At 32.8% G+C, this 22,191-nt stretch overlaps 1 protein-coding gene across 1 annotated transcript; it reads left to right on the forward strand.

The window, feature by feature from the left end:
• Positions 1-2,774: 2,774 nt before the first annotated feature.
• LOC136229680 (E3 ubiquitin-protein ligase RMA1H1) lies at positions 2,775-10,360 on the forward strand. The gene is made up of 2 exons (XM_066018592.1): positions 2,775-3,090; positions 9,344-10,360. The coding sequence occupies exons 1-2, from the start codon at positions 2,814-2,816 to the stop codon at positions 10,171-10,173; spliced, it is 1,107 nt and encodes a 368-aa protein (XP_065874664.1). The 5' UTR covers positions 2,775-2,813; the 3' UTR covers positions 10,174-10,360.
• The last annotated feature ends 11,831 nt before the right edge of the window (positions 10,361-22,191 follow it).

Genomic DNA, 22,191 nt, shown 5'->3' on the forward strand with positions numbered 1-22,191 from the left:
CTATATTAAGGATAAAATTACACCATTTTAGACATTATAAATACAATTGTTCATAGGTATAAACGTTAAGAGTATTTTTGCATTTTATCCCCTTATTTAAAGTTTTCTAAACTTATTTAAATTAATATATTAATCTCATAAATTTACTTAAAATACATGTTTCAATTTATTTAAAACGTCTTTTATTCTATTATGCAACACTAAGGAGTTGATCATATCGATTTAATTAATTTCAAATGTCTAACAAAAACGATCTTAAATTTGAGACGTTCAGAGGTCTTATTTTAGTTTTTTTGGAACAGCTTTTAGCATTTCACGCCAAACAACATAATAGTGTTTGATTATATTTATACAATAACAGTTTTTAGCTTTTTTTATGGAACTAATAGCATGTTCGAGTTTTTCATGAAAATCTCATTTTTAAAAGTTTTTATGAAGTTTTTTAATATTTATTTAATTTTAACAAAATTATCTTTCTTACTTCTGAAAAAACACATTTCTTTTTTTAACATTGTCCCCATCTATATAATATTATTGCCGAAAGAACAAGATTTTACTTTGTTGAATAAATTTGTATTTAGTTATTTAAGTTATTTTTTATTAGGTTGTGTATTATATTTTTTATTTGTATAATTTATTTATTTATTATTTTAAACAACTGCTTATATTAGACCTTTTATATACTAACAACAACAGTATATAGGTTCAAAAAACAACAACAACAATATATTATAATTTTATCAAACACTAATAATTAATCAACTAATAACAATCACTTAGTACCAATAAGAAACAACAACAATAGTATCAACTAAACAAAACATGCCATCATCATTTGTTTTGTTCGGAAAGTCTGAAAGCGGATATATTGCCAAATTAATAAGAAGAAAATTAAATAAGATGATTTTTTAGGTAATAATATGGGTTTAAAAAAATTATGAGGGGATAATGTATTAAAATAGTTTCTAGATTTTTGGAGAAACGATAGGAAATAACACCATTTTTTTTTCAATATTTGTGAAATGATATCAATTTAGCTATGGGTAATATAACTTGGGTTAAATTGGTACCAATTCACAAACATTGGAGCGTCAAATTCCGTTATCCAGAACGAAATTGGTACATTTTAATTATTGAGACTAAAATTGTGTTATTTTGAAGTAGTTCGGTATTTTTGAGGCTAAAAACACATGTTTTGGAGAAAAGTATTGTAAGATACTGTAGGGACACGTATAGTGAGAAAAAACTAATAAATGTTTAATAAGTGCATGATAAAAAAAATTAAAAGTCAAAAAAACAAACAAAAAAACATAAATATAATATTATGTTATAAAGTTAAATCTATTTTTTATATCAAAAAAAGTTTAATATCAATTTCTATGGATAAATTGTGAAAGCTAATTTTCTAAAGCAGTTTTCCAAACTTTTAAGTAAATATTATATTTTTAAAACGCTATTTTTAGATCTGGGAGGTGATATCAAACCATGCCTTTATAAGAACAGGACCCGACATCAAATCGGAATTATAACTGGGTGGATGAATAAAGAACTCATCAGGGATGAGAGAGAACTCAACTTATTAGATTGAAAGTCCGTAAAATGTCGAATCCGGATGGTTCGGATTGGTCGGATCAGATGGCGTAATAAATAAATAATATATATATATATATTAAATATATATAATTAATTTAAAATTATTTTTATAAATTATATATATCTAACATAAATTATAAATAACTTTTGGTTTGTTATTTTTTGTCAACTTGAAGCTTAAATAAATAATTGACAAATGGAGTTTAGAATGACTTGAAATATGATAACGTATTCTATGCCATGAAATATTTTTAACGGTATATTATAAACTCAAAACGAACAAGTGATAGATAAGAAATTGACACTCAAAGTGAACTATTTGAAATGGTTTGAAGAAGATAAAATGAAATTAAACATTCTCATCACACCTAGGAAAGTAATGAGAATCTAAACTAATTTATAAGTAAATGACATTAATAAGCTTTTAACTAATTATTAGGGAAAAAGCTCTCTCACATACAATAGGGTGCAGTCGAAACACCATCAGATTAAGGACGCATCTGCACGACGTGAGCGACGTGAATGTCACACTGAAAATAGATCCTTTAAATCAACCAAATTTTATTTTGTAGATGAATATAATTTGCTAACCCGAGATTATATCGGTTTTCGATCAAACCATCAAGTTTCGGTTCAATCCCGATTCTCTCTAAGAGCTTGGACCAAATGTCTGATCGATTTTCAGTTTGACCAATTGAACCAGTAAGTCCGGTCCGAGCATGATAATATTGTTAAATTCATACTTCATTGCAAACTTTAAGGCTTTTATATATATATATATATATATATATATATATATATATTTGATGAAAATTCTTTTATTATTCATTAGATGAAAAAAGTCCAAATACAATCAGAAAACCATAAGGAATAAAACCTTACAAAATCTATGAAGGGACGGAGATGACTACAAAGAGCAAGAAAAAACCATAAAAAGTATAAAACACATAAAAAAGCAATGAACCATATATTTCTTGGAAATTCAAATCTATAAAAAAGCAACTGCAATCCGACATTCATCATTTAAGCCATTTCGAACATTCGGATTAGAGCCATATATTTTTATAAAAAAAAAAAAACTTTATATATATATATAACTTATTTATGAATATTTTGCTAGTTTTTTTCATTATTAATGAGTACATATTAGAGAGAGAAAATCTGTCATGCCACGTTAGTATGAGAGAGAAACAGAAAGAAGAATAGTAAATTTAGTAGTAATGTTTATCTCTTTGTTTTCAATATACAACTTTGTCTCTATATATATCTCTCTGTTTCTTCTTCTTCTTCTTCCTCTCTCTCCCTCAATCTCACTTTCTCTTCCATTAACGTATTTCACCCAATCCATCTCTTCTCTCTCCGTGTCCCTCTTTCTCCTCCACTTTTTTCTGTTTCATTTCCCTTTTTCTTCAGAGATTCTAGTTCAGAACCAGTCTCCCTCTGTTTGGAATTCAACACAAACACAATCACAATCGCAGAGTCCTCTGTTTTCATCCGGTATGTGCTTTATATCTCTTCCTGCTTTACCTTACTGTATTCTGAGTTCTTATGTGATTTTCTATCGAATCGCGATATACCGTTTAGATCTTGCCTTTAGCATTTAACTGTGTTCTTGTTGTTTTGGAATTCAATTGCGTTGTCCGTACGTTTTTTAAGCCTCTTTGAATTTGGGCGTTTTTGAGATTTTCAAGTTTTCTGGACTTAGAGATTCAAGTAATTCTGATTGTATGATTTTCTCCTCTTTTGATGCGTTGATGTGGAAGCTTAAATGATGAAAGCGAGTTATGCCTTGTAGATGTTTGTTTGCTTGTCTAAGAGAGTAAGAGAGTAAGAGATGCTTTGCTAGAAGGAAAAGAAAAGAACCGATACTTTGATTTATACTTTGTACATTACTTTGTAGAGCTTGATTCATCATCAAGCTTTTTCCTATTCTGGTATATGATGAATTATCGGAATAAATCATTAGTGAACCGAATCTCTTCGGATTTCGGTGGTGAAATTCGGATGCTCTATTGTACTTTATAGATATCAAAATGGTTGGTTGATGACGAACCTAACTTTTGAGGCACAAAACATAATAGTCCTAACCGCGGCGGGCACTCCGTTTTTCCTTTTGGTGTCTAGCTCCAAAAGAAATAACGTTTTTCGGTATGTATTTCCGTGTTTTGCAGTATAGATACTACTAATTTGAATAGGATTCTAATCTTGTTATCTCTTTAAGAGATATATTCTAATCGTAACCTAATATGTCTATTTAACGTTTTCTTGTATCGGTTTTCATATCCGATTCCATGTACTAATTTGAGGTAGAATAGGATACTAATCTTAATTTTTGTTAGGAGATATATTCTGATTGAGAACCTAAGCTGTCCATTTAATGTTTCTTGGTATACTTATTTTTAAGGGTGAAATACCGTTATGGAAGATTATATCATATTCTTAATTAGATGAGATTAGCTAGAGACGTCTTAATGTTCGTTTGTATCTATTTTTCGAAATTGCTTTTTGTCTTTTAAATCTAAATAAGGATAACTTTTATGGTGGACCGGTTACAATGGATCCAATCAGTGAAAAGATGAAAAGATTGAAACGTGCTACCTCATTGGGAGATGATAGATATAAAGAAAGAAAATACACAATTATTATGTTTCTATTGGTAAGGTCCAATGGATTGAGATACTAAATAAGAGATTGAAACGACTCTTTTTAACAAAGAAATCAACTAATAGGTAACTGTTAACATTAACAACTCAAACAAACGAAATCGGCCTATAGAATAATCCAATCCGGATTATTATTATTTTCTAGAAAATTGAATTGATAATAGGATAAATAAATTTATTAGTTTCCATTTTCTAAATATTTTTAAGTTTTGTGACGTGAAACAGTTTAGTCTATTCTGTTAAAAATTATTCAAAAATTTGTTCACCAAATTGTGATGAACACGCAGATTCTTGATCGGAAGAACTTTATAATATATTTTTATTAATACAATGAAAAAGTGTAATAGGTAAATCTAGGGATTAAAAATAATTATTTCACCTAGAGAATAGGGAGATATATTATCAGAGTATATAATGAAAATCCAATGATGAAGTTGGAGGAAACATAAGTCCCTTTTCTATTTATTGTTTAATAATCTTTTTGGTGGCTAGTTGGGTAGGTAGGCTGTGTGGGGCGGTGGAAAGTTCTTCACTAATTTTCTCGCTATTAGTTTCCCTCAACTAGTATTTTCTATTCACAGTAAAAAATTATTCTGAAATTTTAGGATTTTGATTTTGATGTGTTGAATTTTTAGTTTTTAAATTCAACAAGATTGGTTTGCTTTAAGTGTTATATTTTTCTATTTACCCTTGTTTTTCCAAAAATTTTTGTTTTTCCAAAAATTTGTTTTAAAAAAACTGCTTTTCAGATATAAAAGACAAACAATACAATTTTCAATTTTTTTAATATGAAATGTGAAACGAACACCAAATAAATTAATATTTAATATAAAATTCGGTTAATAAAATATTATTTACTTTTAAATGTTTTAGATGATTTTTTTTAATTGTGTGACGTGGTTAAAGAGAAACTTTAAAAACTTTATTTCAAATTATAAATTATCCAATTTCAGAACCATGACATGAAAATCAACTAATTAAGCAGTAGATGTCGTAATGTGAAAAAAAAACGATCAAGGACTTGAAATGAAAGATCAGTAGACTCCATGCACTAAATTTGAACTTATCAGCAAGTATCAGAATGCTTTAAAAATAATATAATTATTTATATTATAAATAATAATGTATATATAAATATAATAAAAATAATAATCCTGTCAAATATATCAAATATATTATAAAGGTTATGCGTACTTTGTTTTTTACAAAGTAAGTCCAACAATTGGTATCTTTATTACATTGGTTAAAACTTATTTGTTCTTGTTCATTCCTATCACAACAAGATGGACTTTACCGAGACTAAGAATGGACAAACTTTTAAATCTTGGATGGAAATTTCTTTTACCTATTTCTCTCAGTAATCTATTATTAACAACCTCGTTTCAACCCCTTGGAAAAGCATAATAAAAAAAGACAAGTATAATTCTAATAATAATAAAGTAAGCTTTACTTTGTGTGTTTTCACCATTGGATTAATTTTATACTTCATAATCCAATGGTGAAAACACACCAAGTAATGGTACTTTGTCAAAAACAAAGTAACCATAAAAGGCACCTTATATTATTGCTTAAAAAAATAAATAAATTATATTATGGTCTCATAAATTAACGTCCTTTTTGTTATTTTTCAGTATTTCAGTTTTCTAACTATAAAAAAAAAATATTTCGGGTTTCTATTAATTTTTTAAGATAAATTGGAAATTGCAAACTCTTGAGATAATAAGGTGGGGTTGCTTTCATTTTTGTTTGTATTTTGAACTAACATCAGCATCTTTTCTTATCCATTTTGTTTTTTTCTTAACCAATTGATCGGTGATTCCAAGATGTTGTTGCTGAAAAACCTAAGAAAAATTTGGATTTTCTGTACAAAAGTGACGTGATCATCATCTATTATTCTGAAATTTTGTTTTCTTTTCAAGATCATCTTTATTTCCAGCTGTTCTTCTTTGCCCTCTTCTGAAATCTTAATAGTCCTCTTGATTGAGTCACCAGTTTAGTTTGGAAAACGTCACTCTACCTGACCGGAATAGGTGGTTTAAAAATTTACAAACAGATCTGTGTTATATGTTTGCAGTTAACTTATTTGAGTTAATATGTTGGTCAAAAGGCTGCTCCTAAAACTCGAACCGTGACCTCTCAATTACACGACAACAACGTTTACCGTTGCGCCAAAGCTCGCCCTCAAATTCATACCCTTTATATAATTTATAAAGTTAGTTTTTATAATTCTTTCAAAATGCTCTTGCGCGACACAATTTTTTACAAAATGTCCCAATTTGAAACCAACACAAATCACATACCTGAGTTCTATACTTTAAACCACACATATGCATTTACAAATGGGGGCAAAATTGACTAGGTGTGTTTTTTAACATTAATAATTTTTATTGAAGTAGTATAATTGATTGGGTATGTTTTTCTCCTGGTCTACTATGAAAAATTTGGCATCGAAATATCAAGTTTAAAGGGCGGTGAGGATCTATCGATTCCGTGGAGAGAAAAAAAAAGAATTGTCGACGGGAATTTCTATCTCTTAATGTATAATTTTCATTGGTAGTTTACTCTATTTAGGATTTGTAACGAAGACAAATTTATCCGTGATGTTAATCCTCAAATAAATCTGTAATTTTTAACATATTATTAGTAACTATTAGTTGATTGGTTTTATAAAATAGTAACTAATTTTCAAATTTAATTAAATGCTTCGTATTGCTGTGTGGAATAAATAGTTATCTACAAAGATGAAAAACCAAATAGACACTAGGTGCAAGACAATCTTAGATTTTCTTTCAGTTGGAGGGGTCTTTCTTTCATTAATGGTGATATTAATATATCATTGGTGACACCAACTTGATTGTCAAAATCATTCACACATTTGAGGTTGTAATTACCATACTACTATATTAGTATTAAATTTTATGTAGCTGATGATTTATTAAAAGGGTTTTCCATTTGAGGTTCAATTATCCATCCATAGTTTTATTTGTTTCCTTAAAACAGAAGTTAATGCCATCTACCCCACTATTAAATATTGAAAGAGGAAGGTAGGTGGATAGATGGATGGGAATGGGGGATGGCAAATGATTTAAACTTTCTAATCTTCTTAATTAAGATCATGTTATGTTAGGCCTAACCTTCACCATCCAACCAACAAGCTTTTTGTTAATTAGGAGTAATGTTGTCAAAATCGGTCTGGTTGGGTCAATCCGGGTCAAACCAGATTGACCCAAAAAAGCATAACATATTGTATTATTCGGTAAAAACTTATCCATCTGGGCTCAACAAGCTTTTGATTAGATTAGTTAGGGGGTAATGTTGTCAAACTGGTCCAGTCCCTATTGGGTCAATTCTTGGTAGGTACGTAAATCTGTCTGGAGAACCATAACACATTGATTGTTTAGAATCGGTAAGAATTGCCACAAAAAAGAAAAATAGGTAAAACTTCATCTTTCTGGACGGTTCAGCAAGTGACCCATTAGTCTAGGCAGACACTGGTTCAGAAAAGAATAACATATTGGCCAGTTTTTGAGGTAAAATTAAAGTTTAAGTGATTTAGAACTTTTGATTAGTCAATTCTCTAATAATGTGTTTGGTGGAAAAATGTTTGAAAGAGTTTATTGGGTCCAAAAAAACTAAATTTTAAAAAGCTCATTTTAAGAGCCTCTTCAATTACCTTGTTGTTTCATATCTTTTTATGGACATTTTTACCTCTAATTATTATCCTTTCATCCCAATTAAATATTTTATTTGTCATTTTACACAAACAACTATTAGCAATAAATTAAATTTTACCAGACAAGTTTACACAACCAGGTAATCAAATAAGCTAACAAAAAAAAAATCAAACTAACAGCTAACAACTAATTGTCAAACAGGATCGTCGTATTATACTGAGAACTGCTAAAACTTATCCATCTAGTTTCCAACAAGCTTTTGGTTGGAGTAGTGAGGGGTAATGTTGTCAAACCGTCCAGTCCAGTTGGGTCAATTTGGGTCAATCCGAGTTATAGGAGTGGCCTCTTGCCAAAATAAATTGGTAGGGGACGGTTTGCCCCCTAATACACTCTTGTGCTGGGATCTTTTTCCGAACCCTCGCTTAACGGGAACACGTAGTGCACCGGACCGCTCTTTACCCATAACATATTGCATTGTTCAGAATCGGTGAAAATTCATCCTTCTGAATAGTTCAAACAGGTGACCCGTAAAGGGACGAGTTTACAGATTGAAGCCAGATTGATTTTTAACCTTCTATTAGTTTTATTTTTTTATAAAAAAAGTATAAAAATTATAAATTGGTATTAGAATTTCTTTGTTATTAGTATGTATACTACCACTTTCTAAATGTCATAAAGAAAATGACAATTTGCATAGAGGTGGTTGGTGGCCTATTTTTTTTTTTTTGGTAGCTCTAACTACTTTTCTGAGCCATGTTTATTCATTTGTTGCAAGGTAATTAATTAATCCTCAAAGGTAAATTAGGTGGAGACACTTTTTACAGGGGGTCACAATGATACAATGATATATTAGCAGTGATGTTGACGTGTCACCTCCTGAAAGTTAGCTAGGTAGACTTTCCATAATGGTTCTAGGTAGACTTTCCATAATGGTTCAGGACCAATTGATCAAGGAGTAATCATGAGATGACATATTATCAATAATGTGAACGTATTATTTCCTTAACGGTTCAAGTCTAGTTGGTCTGCGGTCCATTGTGGAGTTTATGATTTGTGTGACTTATTTTAGTCAAATGAATGCTTTTAAGTTTTAACTTTTATGATAGTGACATGTGACAATGATATATTAGTAGTGATGTTGACGTGTCACCTCTTAAAAGTTTTAGGACTAGTTGATTCCGAATTATTGTAGAATTTTTATTTAGCTAGCTAGACTTTCCACAGTGATTCACGACCAAATGATCAAGGACTAATCATGAAGTGATACATTATCAATAATGCTAATGTGTTATCTCGTTAATAGTTCAAATCTAGTCGGTCCGTGTGGCACTATGGAGTTTAAGATAAGTAAGATTAGTATGACTTATTTTTGGTAAAACGAACACTTCTAAGTTTTTGTTTATGCTTTTTCAGATTTTGGCAACAAAGAAAGTGAAATGGACACACTAGCTAGAGAGCATTACATAGAACAAACTATGGCTGGAAATGCTTACAACAGAGACCAAATTTCTCAATTGGAGAAATGGAAATCTATCAAAGACACTATGGTAGATTCTGATGAAACCAATTCAACCGGATTCGATTGCAACATTTGCCTCGATTCCGTTCAGGATCCCGTCGTTACACTTTGCGGTCATCTTTACTGTTGGCCGTGTATATACAAATGGCTTCATTTTCAGACAGACTCGTCCGAAAATGAAGACTATCAACAACAACAACAATGTCCGGTATGCAAAGCTGAAGTGTCCGAGGGCACTTTAGTTCCCCTCTTCGGCCGAGGCCAAACCACAAAACCTCCCCCTAAAGGCAAAGCTCCCAATCTCGGCATAATCATTCCTCGAAGACCACTCGGTCTCACCTGCGGATTCGATTCTTCGCCAAGATCATCTTCCCCTTTTTCCACCAGCAGTCCCCGTCCGTACTCCTCTCACCGCAGCAGCTATTCCTCCTCGCCTCAACGGTCTCCATTATACTACTCTCAGACGGGAAGCTACACAGCTTCTCCAATGCTTACGCCCCGCGTTAACATGTTTGATCCTGTGATGGGGATGTTTGGGGAGATGATTTACGCGAGGGTGTTCGGTAATTCTGTTACTAATATTTACAGTTACCCGGATTCTTACAACCTCGCAGGAAACACGAGTCCGAGACTGAGAAGGCATGTAATGCAGGCGGATAAGTCGCTTAGCAGGATATGTTTTTTCTTGTTTTGTTGTGTGTTTTTGTGTTTTCTCACATTTTGACTGATCTATCTTTGCTATATATGTTCTTTGAGGGCATATGTATACAAAATTATATGTGCTATAAATACCTGTAAAAAGTGACTAGTATCATACAAAGTTCTCAGCCGGATGTACTAGATGTTCTAGGTACTGCATTTACTGTGCTGCGGTTTATGTAATTATAGAGTTCTATTCCTTCTGTGTTTAATGACTCGTGCCATTCTGTTTGTTATTACAGGTAGCTAGTTGATTTTCTTCTCAAAACTACTATTTCTTATTGTTTATCAATTCTAGCCAAATATTTTATATCGAATTAAGAGTTAAATTCACTGTTAAACTTGGCAATGAAAGTAAATTTAGTTCAAATTGAAGTCTAGTTATCAATTTAACCTTCAAGTTAGTAAATTTTGATAAATTAGCACATTTTATAAAAAAAATTATATTAAAGCTGATTATATTTGGGTTAATTTGTTAAATTTTACCAATTTGAAGTAAATAAAAAATTTAATTATTTTTTCACATGATTGTCATGTCATAACATGACCATCATGTCATTACCAGTGATTTTTTTTCTATCTCAGTTGGCGGAAATGATTTTATTATTTTTAAAAAAAAATTGCACAATGCGCTTATATTAATGAAGTCCAGTAAGCTTTTCGAAACATACCTCAGATTTCAATTACCATCAGTAAAATATACCAGACCTATTTGCCATTTGAATTTCCTTAAAATGATATATTTTCCCTCTTAAACTTGCTTAAAGTGATATGTTTTAACAAATAAATAGTTAAGTCCTTAAAATTGAATTGCATTATCAATTAAGTCTAAATTTAAATTTAGGTATCAACTCATTCTTGAAATTTACAATCCTTTAGCCTCAGATTTTATTAAGTTTTTGGTCTTAAAACAAATTGTATTTGAGTTAATTTATCAAATATTGACAACTTTAATTTGGATTAAATTGATCCCGACCATTGATTTTTATGATCATTTTGACCCTTAATTCGTTTTTCAACTTACCCAAATTACCTTTTACCATGCCACATAGCATTAAGGGTTAATTAAATTACTTTAATAAGTTTAAAAAACTAAAAAGATATTCTTCAAATTTGAAGGACTAATCGGGGTTTTTTGGGCAAATTTATATTATAAACCTAAAATGATTGTTTCCTAAAATTTATTTCTCGGATGAATTGAAATTGGCCAATTATAAAACCTAGGAATTCGCCAATTATAGTTAGGCACTTTAATCAATAAGCTTAGTTGATAGGATATGCTCCACTTATTGAGTGATGGGTAAAAAATTATCCACATTGGATAGGGCTATATATTATCCTTGATTGAAACATCAATTTACATGTATAGATAGATAGATAGATAGATAGATAGATGAGCTTTGAAAAAGAAACCAACAATTATTCAATAACTTTCAACATCATGTTGGATAAGGTTTTTTTGAAGTCTAAATGCACGCACACCCAAGCAACTAATCGTTTTCTATTGAAACTAGTCTCTTTTGATTCAATTATTGTTGTTTAGTAGTTGTTTTTATTTGTTATTTAAAATAATTTATAGTTTGATAATCCACTTAATGATTTCAATTAAAATTTTAAACGTTTATTTAATTAAGTGCGTTTCATAATAATTATTTTTCCATAAATTAAGTTAAAAATCACTTATTTTGGTAAGTTAAAATATTTACGGAGTGTTTGGTTGCTCTTTTTTATGTTCCTATTTGTCTTTTCACTTTAAAGGGGAGAGTTATAAGTGTTTGGTTAGTGACTTCCTGTTTACCTTTTACACATGAAAAGTAGCATTAGGTGTTTGGTTAGAGTCCGTTTGTTTTACCTACTGTTTGCTGTTGCTGTTTGCTGTTTACAGTTACGGTTTGTTGTTTGCTGTTACGGTTTGCTGTTGCTGTTACGGTTTGCTGTTTGCTGTTGGAAAAAGCTGCTTTTCCAAAAAGCAGAGATTCTCTGCTTTTGTAAAAAGCCGCTTTTCGGGTGTAAAAGGCAAACAGAAGATCACTAATCAAACACCTAATGCTGCTTTTCAATTGTAAAAGGCAAACAAGAGGTCACTAATCAAACACCTAAAACTCTCCCTTTTGAAATGAAAAGGCAAAAGGAGCCTGAAAAGGAACAACCAAACACCCCCTTAGTCACATCTTGTTTGCCTTTTACATATGAAAAGCAACATTTTACAAAAACAGAGAATCCCTGCTTTTTGAAAAAACAGTGTTTCCAACAGCAAACAACAAATAGCAACAGCAAACAGCAAACCATAACAGCAAATAGGGCTGTAATCGAGTCGAGCCGAGCCGAGCTTTGGTCTGTTCAAGCTGTGAATAAATAAACAAGATGCTTACAAATAGTTCGTCTATTACTCATTTATTATGTTTGTGAACGAACTCATCTAATAGCAAATGAAATAATATTAAGTTTAGATATTTGTGAACTAACACAAAACTATATAGTTTTCTACAAAACTAAAATTTGTTAATAAATGTTCTAATCGAGCCTGCTCATGAGCTTTCGAGCCGAGTTTTGGCTTGCTCAAACTTGGCTCGTTTACGAACCAGTAAATCGTGTTCACGAGCGGCTCGTTTACAAATCGAACCGAGTCGAGTCGAGCTTTTATCGAGCCGATCACCGAGCCGCTCATGAGCGGCTCGACTCATTTACAGCCCTAACAGCAAACAGCAACAACAAACAACAACAACAAACATTAGGTAAAACAAACGAACCCTTACAGTTCTAAGGGGGTGTTTGGTTGCTCATTTTCATGCTCCTGTTTGCCTTTTCATTTCAAACGGGAGAGTTTTAGGTGTTTGGTTAGTGACATTCTGTTTGCCTTTTACATTTGAAAAGCAACATTAAGTGTTTGGTTAGTGACCTCCTGTTTGCCTTTTATACTTGAAAAGCAGCCTTTTACAAAAGCAGAGAATCTCTGCTTTTTGGAAAAGCTGTTTTTTCCAATAATAAACAGCAACCAGCAACAGCAAATAGAAAACCGTAACAGCAAACAACAACAGCAAACAGTAGGTAAAACAAACAGACCCTTAACTTAACATTTTAAGTTAATCATTATCGACTAATATTTTTATAATAATTATATCATTTAATATTTTCAGCACTTATAATATTTAGTACTTATTTTTTCAGCATTTATATATACTTTTATCAAACAACACCTAAGTTTATGTAAGTCGATAACTGAGTATGTTTAAAGTGCCCTACTACACAAGACCTCCAATTTGGTAGGGCCCTAATTTGTTTTTTTTAATGAAATTTTAGATCACTGATATTTTATTTTTTGGTTCATTAAACCATTTATGTTTTAGTTAAATACATTAAGCATTAAACTACTTAATTTTTATTTTTGGTCACATTATAGTATTTTCAAGAGACTTTTAGTTCAATTTCTAAAAATAATATAAATAATTGACTCTTAGTGATTTAAGAGTGACCAATACATATCATCTCCAACAATACTCCTCATATTCACTCCTTATTTATTATTTTGTCATTAAAATTATTAATTATTGTTATATTTAACAATAGTTAGAGGAGAGAGACTACTCAAAAATAATTTATTTATAAAATGAAATAAGACATTAAGAAGTGGAGAGAGACTCTCTATTGATAGAGAAGCTCTTAGTGATTTGAGGAGCCACTAAGAGGCAGTTGGAGCTGATTTTTAACTCTCCCTCCTCAAATTTGAACTTAAGAGCCAAACTAAGAGGCTGTTGGAGATGCTCTTAAGCCATTCATGACCAAAAAAATCAATTTTGAACATTAAACTCGGTTAACAGAGTGTTATTCATTGCGTATGCATTCGAAATTTGTATTTTTTCATTGTTTGAAAGCAGTTTTGATTGTGTAAAAACCTTAATTTAAAATGTAAAAAAATATTTTTTTTATAATTTCAAATACAAATAAAATTAACATCTTTTTAATAGAATTAAATGTTTACAACTTACTAATTTGTTAAGCAATGGCTTAATGAGATAAAAAGAAATAAATTAAATCCTCTCTTACAGGCACGCTTGTTCATTCCTTCTTACTATATAAATGGCCTGCAGCTATTATTGACAAAATCAACAAGGCGGTTAGGAACTTCCTTTAGACTAGGGATAAAGATAGCAGGAAATTGATCGCTGTTTCTTGGAGAACTTGTTGTCAGAGCACCGCGCAGGGGGGTATTGGAATCAAAGACTTCAGTTTATTCAATAAAGCTCTCATTGCCAAATTCTGTTGGGAGCTCTTGCAGGGAACAAGCCATATAGCCTCTCTATTAAGGATTCGATTCCTCGACGCTTCCGGACTGGCGAAAAGGTTCTTATCTACCTCCTCTATCTGGTCTTCTATGAAGATGATTTATGAACAGATCAGGAAGGAAATGTTTTGGTGGTTTGGGGAGGGGTCTGAACTAAACTTCTGGACAGATCGGTGGATTAGGCCAGTGATTGCGGACCAGCTTAACATACCGAGGAAGCTACAATCAAATTTGTTAAATCCTATCCATGAATTCCTGGAAAATGGAACCTGGACCAACCTAGATACCCTTCCTGATAAGGTGAAAAATGCAATCCGCGGAATTGAGGCTCGGATGACAGGGATTGCTGCATTTGGCGCCCGTCTCCCTCGGGAGAGTTGATGGCTAAAGAGTTTTACACTGAGAAGCAACACGGTACTGATGTGAGCTGGGCAAGGCTCATCTGGACGCCTTTCATCCCTCATAGTCGGGCAGTGGTCTGCTAGAAGCTGCTTTATGGTGAAATTGCAGTTCAAGCCCAGCTTCAATATAGGGGAATTTGTCTGGTGCAGAGATGTGAGCTCTGCAAGGAAGACGGAGAAACGCTTGGCCACCTTTTTGTAAAGTGCAGGATTGCCAAAGAGCTTTGGAGACTGATTTTTGAAATATATGATGTGCATATTATTTACCCTGATGACTTCGAAGACTTCTTTAATGCAATCAGAGGGATTCGTGTAAGGAAAAGAATGAGAAACCGATGGTGGTACTCAGTGGTGACTTGCTACTGGTATATCTGGTTCATACGGAACAAAGCTATCTTTGATAGCGAACTCCCTTCAATCCAAAAAATGAAAAATGACTTGCTGCACTTTGTGTCTGAATTTGACAGATTTACTGCAGAGCGTGATCGGTCGCCTCCCGAGCCGGAATATTTAATCGTGAGATGGGTGGCACCTCCGAGCGGATGGATCAAAGTGAATACTGATGGGGCAGCGGACAGCTCTGGCAACACTGGGGCGGGAGGAGTCTTTCGGAATTACAGAGGCTTTGCCGTGGGTAGTTTCGCTTTTCCCATTCATGAGTCACGGGCACATGTGGCTGAGATGAAGGCTATTATTCATGCAGTGCAGATGGCGTGGGAAAGAAACTGGAGAAGCCTTTGGATTGAGTCGGATTCTAGCTATGCTGTGCAACTCCTAAAAAATAGAGTGAAAGCGGTTCCTTGGAAAATAAAAAAAGAGTGGCTGGACTGCCTTGACAAGCTCAACGGTATGACCTGGACAGCCACTCATATTTATCGTGAGGGCAATCAGGCAGCTGATCGGCTAGCTAGCTATGGGCAAGCAACAACCGACATCTGTTGGTGGAACTCTGCCCCGCACTTCTGTCAGGCCTTCTTGTTTGAGGATCTTTGCAACGTTGCTCATGTTCGTTATTTGTAATTCTTAGTTTCCTTTCTTTTTTCCTTTTGAATTCCTCGTGTACTCTCTATTCTTTTTATTTTTTTAATAATATTCGGGTTGTCGGCTAAGCCGGGGGTGCCAACCTAGTTGGGATGCGCGGACCGCCTTCGCGTCCCAAAGTTCATTCAAAAAAAAAGATCAAGAGCTTAATAAACCAAAAATTGAAAGATCAGGGCCTAGCTATGCCTTTTGCCTTTTATTAACTTCGTATTTGATTATTGAGTTCACCAAATGAATTAGACGAGAGGGGGCGTTAGACCTTTCAATTATGCCTCCTAAAGTAAAAAATATATATGAATATGGATGTGAAAAACACATGAATTTTTTTTTTCAAGTGTTTCATACAAAGCCCCCCAAATCTTTAAGACGGTCCTGAGTTTATGAAGCTAGTAGATCATTACAAGCAAGTTCACAAGGGCAATAACTCATTATAAGCAAGTTAAGTGTGTTCTTCAACATGTCTAAAGAGAATTTCGAACTAGATTCTTGAAGCCTATGTATGTCTTCATATGCTCTCTTTCTCTTTACTAACTGATCTCCTTGGAGGCTGCCTACAATCACATTGATGACTCCTCAAGGGGTATGATCCGAAGTTTGTGATTTCTTTTTGTTCTGCAGCAAGTGCCTTTGATGACTTCTTCAAAAAAAAATGATCAAACACTTTCCTCTGAGCCATTTTATCTAGCTCAATTTCCAATTGTGTGTGATCCTTGCTGTCATGGCATTCACTATTGTGGAACTCATAATATGTTACGTTGCCCCGATGCCCTGAACGTTTGAGCTTCGAGCCAGGGGGGTTGTTCGATGCACTGCTTATTTTTTTCTACCCAATACAAAAATTATTTTCTTGGAGCATTAAGTGGCATGAAGATGCACTTAGATTGCTCTTTTTTTCTCTTACGACCCCTGTCTTTGTCCCTTTTATGATTCTACTTTGAATTATTATCCAAACCAAGACGATCCTTTGCACTTGCAGTTTTTATTATGGGAATGAGCTTATGCCCATTCCACTTAACAAAGTCCCTAGCCCATTGCATGAGTTCAGGGAAAGTTCTGGGTTATCATGTTTTTAGTTCTTTGAACAAAGCTTACAACAATTCGTCGACATGGACTATACGTCAACATTGTCGATGAGATGCTGGATCTGAATTGCAATTTTCTGGAAACGGTTTACCCATTCTCGAAAGGTCCCAGCTCGTGAACTAGGAAGTTGACGTTGTGGATCATTTTTCGCTCGGGGTATTGAAGTAATAAAGTGTTAAGCAAGTTTGTTTTCCATTTGGTTGAAGCTTTGGTGTGATGCGATGGGTAGTTTCTCATACTAGCAGGATTTTGCTACCTCTTTCGAGGTGGTAGGGAGGACACAACACATGACAACATATGTGGTCGTAGTAGTTTCCAACACTCTTCTAGAGTTCTTTACATGGATTGTTGGATCTCCAATCCAATTATACTTTATTTAAAACCTTGAGGCATTGATTCACGTAAAATGCATGCATATAGTGAGGAGCTAGTATCTATTATCTTCAGTATCCGAGCATCGATTCATGTGTCTACCTTGGCGGTCATCAGCTCCCTTCGGATGACATCATACATAGTCTTCTTATCCACAAGTGTTTCCTCCTCACTATTTGAAGATGCTCTACAGCGAGTTGTAGGCCGACCTTTATAAGATTTTGGTACAATAGTTTTTCCTTCCTGCCGTAGTCTTTCTCAAGGCCTGGGCCCAATCAGAGTTCTTCCATGTTTTTCTCTTAGCTTGTGGAGACTCAGATCTATCGGAATACCTCTAGGTTTTGCGTTTATGTGCAGGAGGTTTTGATATGCCCGAACATTTATGCGGCTTATGATAATCCAGGGAGGATTTAGATTCTCTTTTAAGTTTTCTTTGGTACGATGGAGATCCAGATCTGGATGTACCTTTTCATGAAAGGCGGTGTGGGGAGTAGTATTCCCCATATGACTCCTTCCAGTTGCTTTTTTTGTAGGATAAGAAGAGTGACCAAAAGTGATCACTTTGGTGCATGCTTCGGTTTCGTTGTATCTCCTTAGATCTCCTTTTTGAGTCCTCTAGCTTGGAATTTGATGATACATCCCTCATACGAGCACAGCTGCCGATAATATGGTGTCTGGTAGAGTATGTATTGAAATCTTGAAATCTTGAAGTTTTGAAAGTTTGATGGCTTATTCTACGACTTCTAACTTTTCATTGCAGATGTGTTTATATTTATAACTTCCTAGACCATGACGATGTATAGGAATTTCTTGGTTATATTGTCCATAAATTCCATGTTTACAAGATCAAATGAACATAGGCATTCCTCGATACATTTGTTGAGGTCAGGGATGATTCGAAGGAGTCCTAGAGGATTGTTACTAAACATGTTCATGGCCGAGCTCGGGTCGGACCCAAACGAGATTTTATCTAAAAATGCTGAGTCTAAGCTTGGGTCTAGTCCAACCCGTTGTTAATTTAGACGGGCTCGGGTCGGGCTCATAAATCAAATATCAAGCCCAACCCATGTAAGCCCATCTACATATATATTTATAATTTTTAATAATAAAAAATTATACCTGAAAATAAATATTAATATATAAATTTATTAACTAATATGGATAGGCAGGGTGGGCCGTGCTATTTTATAAATCTCAAGCCCGTCCAAAAAATAGACGGGCTTTAGCGGGCCTCTACCTAAGGACAATTTTTCATGTCCAAGCTCGATCTAGAGGACATGGTCCTAGGCGAGTCGGGTGGGTACCTGGGCCCGTGAATAGGTCTAATTGCTACTGACATTTAGAGGGGTTCTTGACTATTGGGGTTGTCGAGAGTACGATGGATTTATTAGGTTCCCAAGATGAGCCATGAATGCGTTTTTTTTCAACCCACTCTCACCGCACCAATTTGATACGAGTGAATTTGTGAGTAGAGCTCTGACGACAACTAAGATTCATCCTAAGCCTGAGATAAGACAGAAAAAGAATTAAACTTAGCTGATTGCTAATAGCTGTTTGAGTAAAATTATATATAAAGATATAGTAAAGCCTTTATCTGGGGATTAAAGGGTTATAATTATAAGGGTAAAAATAACAATCAAAAGAGATGAGTCAATAAGCTAATTGAAAATGCGTCTAAAACCAGCATTTTTAAAATTAGCTTTTTGGACCTAATAAGTTATTTCAAACCTCTATTGACCAAAAACTATTATTGGAGGTTTGACTAGTCAAAACCTCTAATTTTATTACAAAAAGTTTTTTACCAAACAAGGCCTAAATGATTTTCTTACCTTAAATTTGTTTATAAATGCTTAAATGGGTTTTTTTTACCTTAAATGCATTTTATCATTATTACGTTTCTAACCTCTCCATTGCCTATAAATAAAGATCCACTCTCATAAGCTAACGCACATCTCTATCTATTCTATTCTCTCATTCTTCAATCTATTCTCTAAACAATTCTCTATTTTGAATCTCACTCTTCTACTTCATTTTTATTTATTTTTATCTTTTTCTCTCTATTTTCTTTTTTCATTTTTTTTTAATTCCTTGCATCTTTCACCAATCTATTCTTCAATCTACTTTAGTTTTTTCTTCAACAATATGAAACGTGTTATGGATTATTCTGCTTCTCTGAGGGCTAACAATCTCTTTCCATGTACATATGATGTAGAAGATTTGCTGGCAGTTATTTTCTTTTTCACTGCTTCAGCCTTTTCACTTCTTAGCCTCATGATTTGGTATGATTAATAATCTATTCCCTCAGTTTTTTTATCATATGATATTTTAGCTTTTTTAATTTGTTGTTTTTTATATGTTGTTTTGTCTTGCTAATGCACTTTTAGAAATATTTTTTCAAATTTGCCTTTATTTATGGTAAAAGAGAGAACTTTAGTATTAATGCAAATAATACTAATTAAGTCATAAAAATAATAATTATTTTTATGACTTAATTAGTATTATTTGCATTAATACTAAATTTCTCTCTTTTACCATAAGTAAAGACAAATTTGAAAAAAATATTTCTAAAAGTGCATTAGCAAGACAAAACGACATATAAAAAACAACAAATTAAAAAAGCTAAAATATCATATGATAAAAAAACTGAGGAAATAGATTATTAATCATAGCAGAGCATGAGGCCAAGAAGTGAAAAAGTTGAAGCAGTGAAAAAGAAAATAGCTGCCAGCAAATCTTCTACATCATATGTACATGGAAAGAGATTGTTAACCCTCAGAGAAGCAGAACAATCTCTAACACGTTTCATATTGTTGAAGAAAAAACTAAAGTAGATTGAAGAATAGATTGGAGAAAGATGCAAGGAATTAAAAAAACAAGAAATGAAAAAAGAAAATAGAGAGAAAAAGATAAAAAAAATGAAGTAGAAGAGCGAGATTCAAAATAGAGAATTGTTTAGAGAATAGATTGAAGAATGAGAGAATAGAATAGATAGAGATGTGTGTTAGCTTATGAGAGTGGATCTTTATTTATAGGCAATGGAGAGGTTAGAAACGTAATAACGATAAAATGTGTTTAAGGTAAAAAAAACCATTTAAGCATTTATAAACAAATTTAAGGTAAGAAAATCATTTAGGCCTTGTTTGGTAAAAAACTTTTTAGAATAAAATTAGAAGTTTTGACTAGTCAAATCTCTAATAATGGTTCTACCAAAAAAAAAAATCTCTAATAATGGTTTTTGGGCAATAGAGGTTTGAAATAACTTATTAGGTCCAAAAAGCTAATTTTAAAAACGCTGTTTTTAGGCGCCTTTTCAATTAGCTTATTGACTCATCTCTTTTGATTGTCATTTTTACCCTTATAATTACAATCCTTTAATCCCTAGATAAAAGGCTTTATAATATCTTTATATATCATTTTACTCAAACAGTTATTAGCAATCAGCTAAGTTTAAGGAGGGTTCGATGACTGACGATCTCATTCTGATGCTTAAATTAGCATAATTTAGGAAGTCGAGAACTAAGTAGTCAAGTATGAATTATAAAAGATGTGTGTATGTACCCTGACTGTGTGATAGACAGTTTCGGTAGTCAGTTTAAGATGTTCGTCATATTTTCTCTTATCGGCCTCTGAATGACAAACATTTGTTGTAATTGAGACAATTTGTAATATGGCTAAACTGTATTCTTCAGATTTCAGGCGTGAATTGTGCCACCCATTCTGCAATTGATTCGAAATCATGCTCATTGGTCCAAATATCCGTTGGTTATTCATAATTTGATCCGAACACACTACTCGTTTTTGTGTTTTTGTGTTTTATGATGATGACACGTGTACAATTCTTTATACTAGAATGATATCATTATTTAATCTAACTCTTACAACCAAAATTATCATCAATATTAAAAAAAATAGTGGTTATTTTCATTGTACTAGTATAATTAGGGGTGAACATGGTCCGGTTCGGACCAAAAATCGAACCAAACCAAATTGGATCGAACCAAATTATCTCTATTTTTTCGGACCAAACCAAACCAAATTATAATTCGGTTTGGTTGGGACCGAATCGAATTATTTCGGTACGATCCGGTTTGGTTCATGTTTGGACCAACACAATGTACCAGAAATCTACAATTATGCCTTGACTAACTAAACAATTATATAAAGACAATAATCATATAATTAGTTTTTCTGTTGTATATATAATTAGTTGAGAGAAAAAAAAACATATTCAATTGTTTTTTATTTTCTATATATAATTAGTTAATTAATTTAAAACCTTAAAACTAAAAATAGTACATATTGTATTTTGGTTTGGTTTTATTCGGGTTTGGACCGGATCAAACCGAACTGAACCGAAAACCAAACTAGCTTAAAAATTAGGACCGAACCAAATCAAAATATAATTCGATCCGGTTTGGTTCGGTTTTTCGGTCTTTGGGTTTTCGGTTCGGTCCTGCTCACCCGTAAGTATAATTATTAGTCAAGTAGGAATAGATGTAACATTTTTTTTATATTAAAAAACAAGTTACAATAATAAAAACGTGATGTGTGATATGCACGGTAGGTGGCGGGCCTCGCGGTGGTGACCACCAACGACATGTCGCTTGGTGAACGGAGAAGCTTTCAGAAAAAAAAAGTTTCTTTCTATTATAAGAAGCCGCCAAAGTAGTAGAAAATACTTGACAAAATAAGTCATCATTTTTTAATAAAATAATACAAATTTTAATGCTAACATTTATCCAGTGGTGAATATAGAACTGGTTCATCGGAAGACCAATTTTACACGTGCGTGTGTAAAAAAAATTACTAAATTGAACTCGTTCAATATATATATATATATTATTTGTAAGTGGTCCAAAACCAA

The sequence above is a fragment of the Euphorbia lathyris genome, chromosome 5, assembly GCF_963576675.1.
Source record: "Euphorbia lathyris chromosome 5, ddEupLath1.1, whole genome shotgun sequence".
NCBI classification, from domain to species: domain Eukaryota; kingdom Viridiplantae; phylum Streptophyta; class Magnoliopsida; order Malpighiales; family Euphorbiaceae; genus Euphorbia; species Euphorbia lathyris.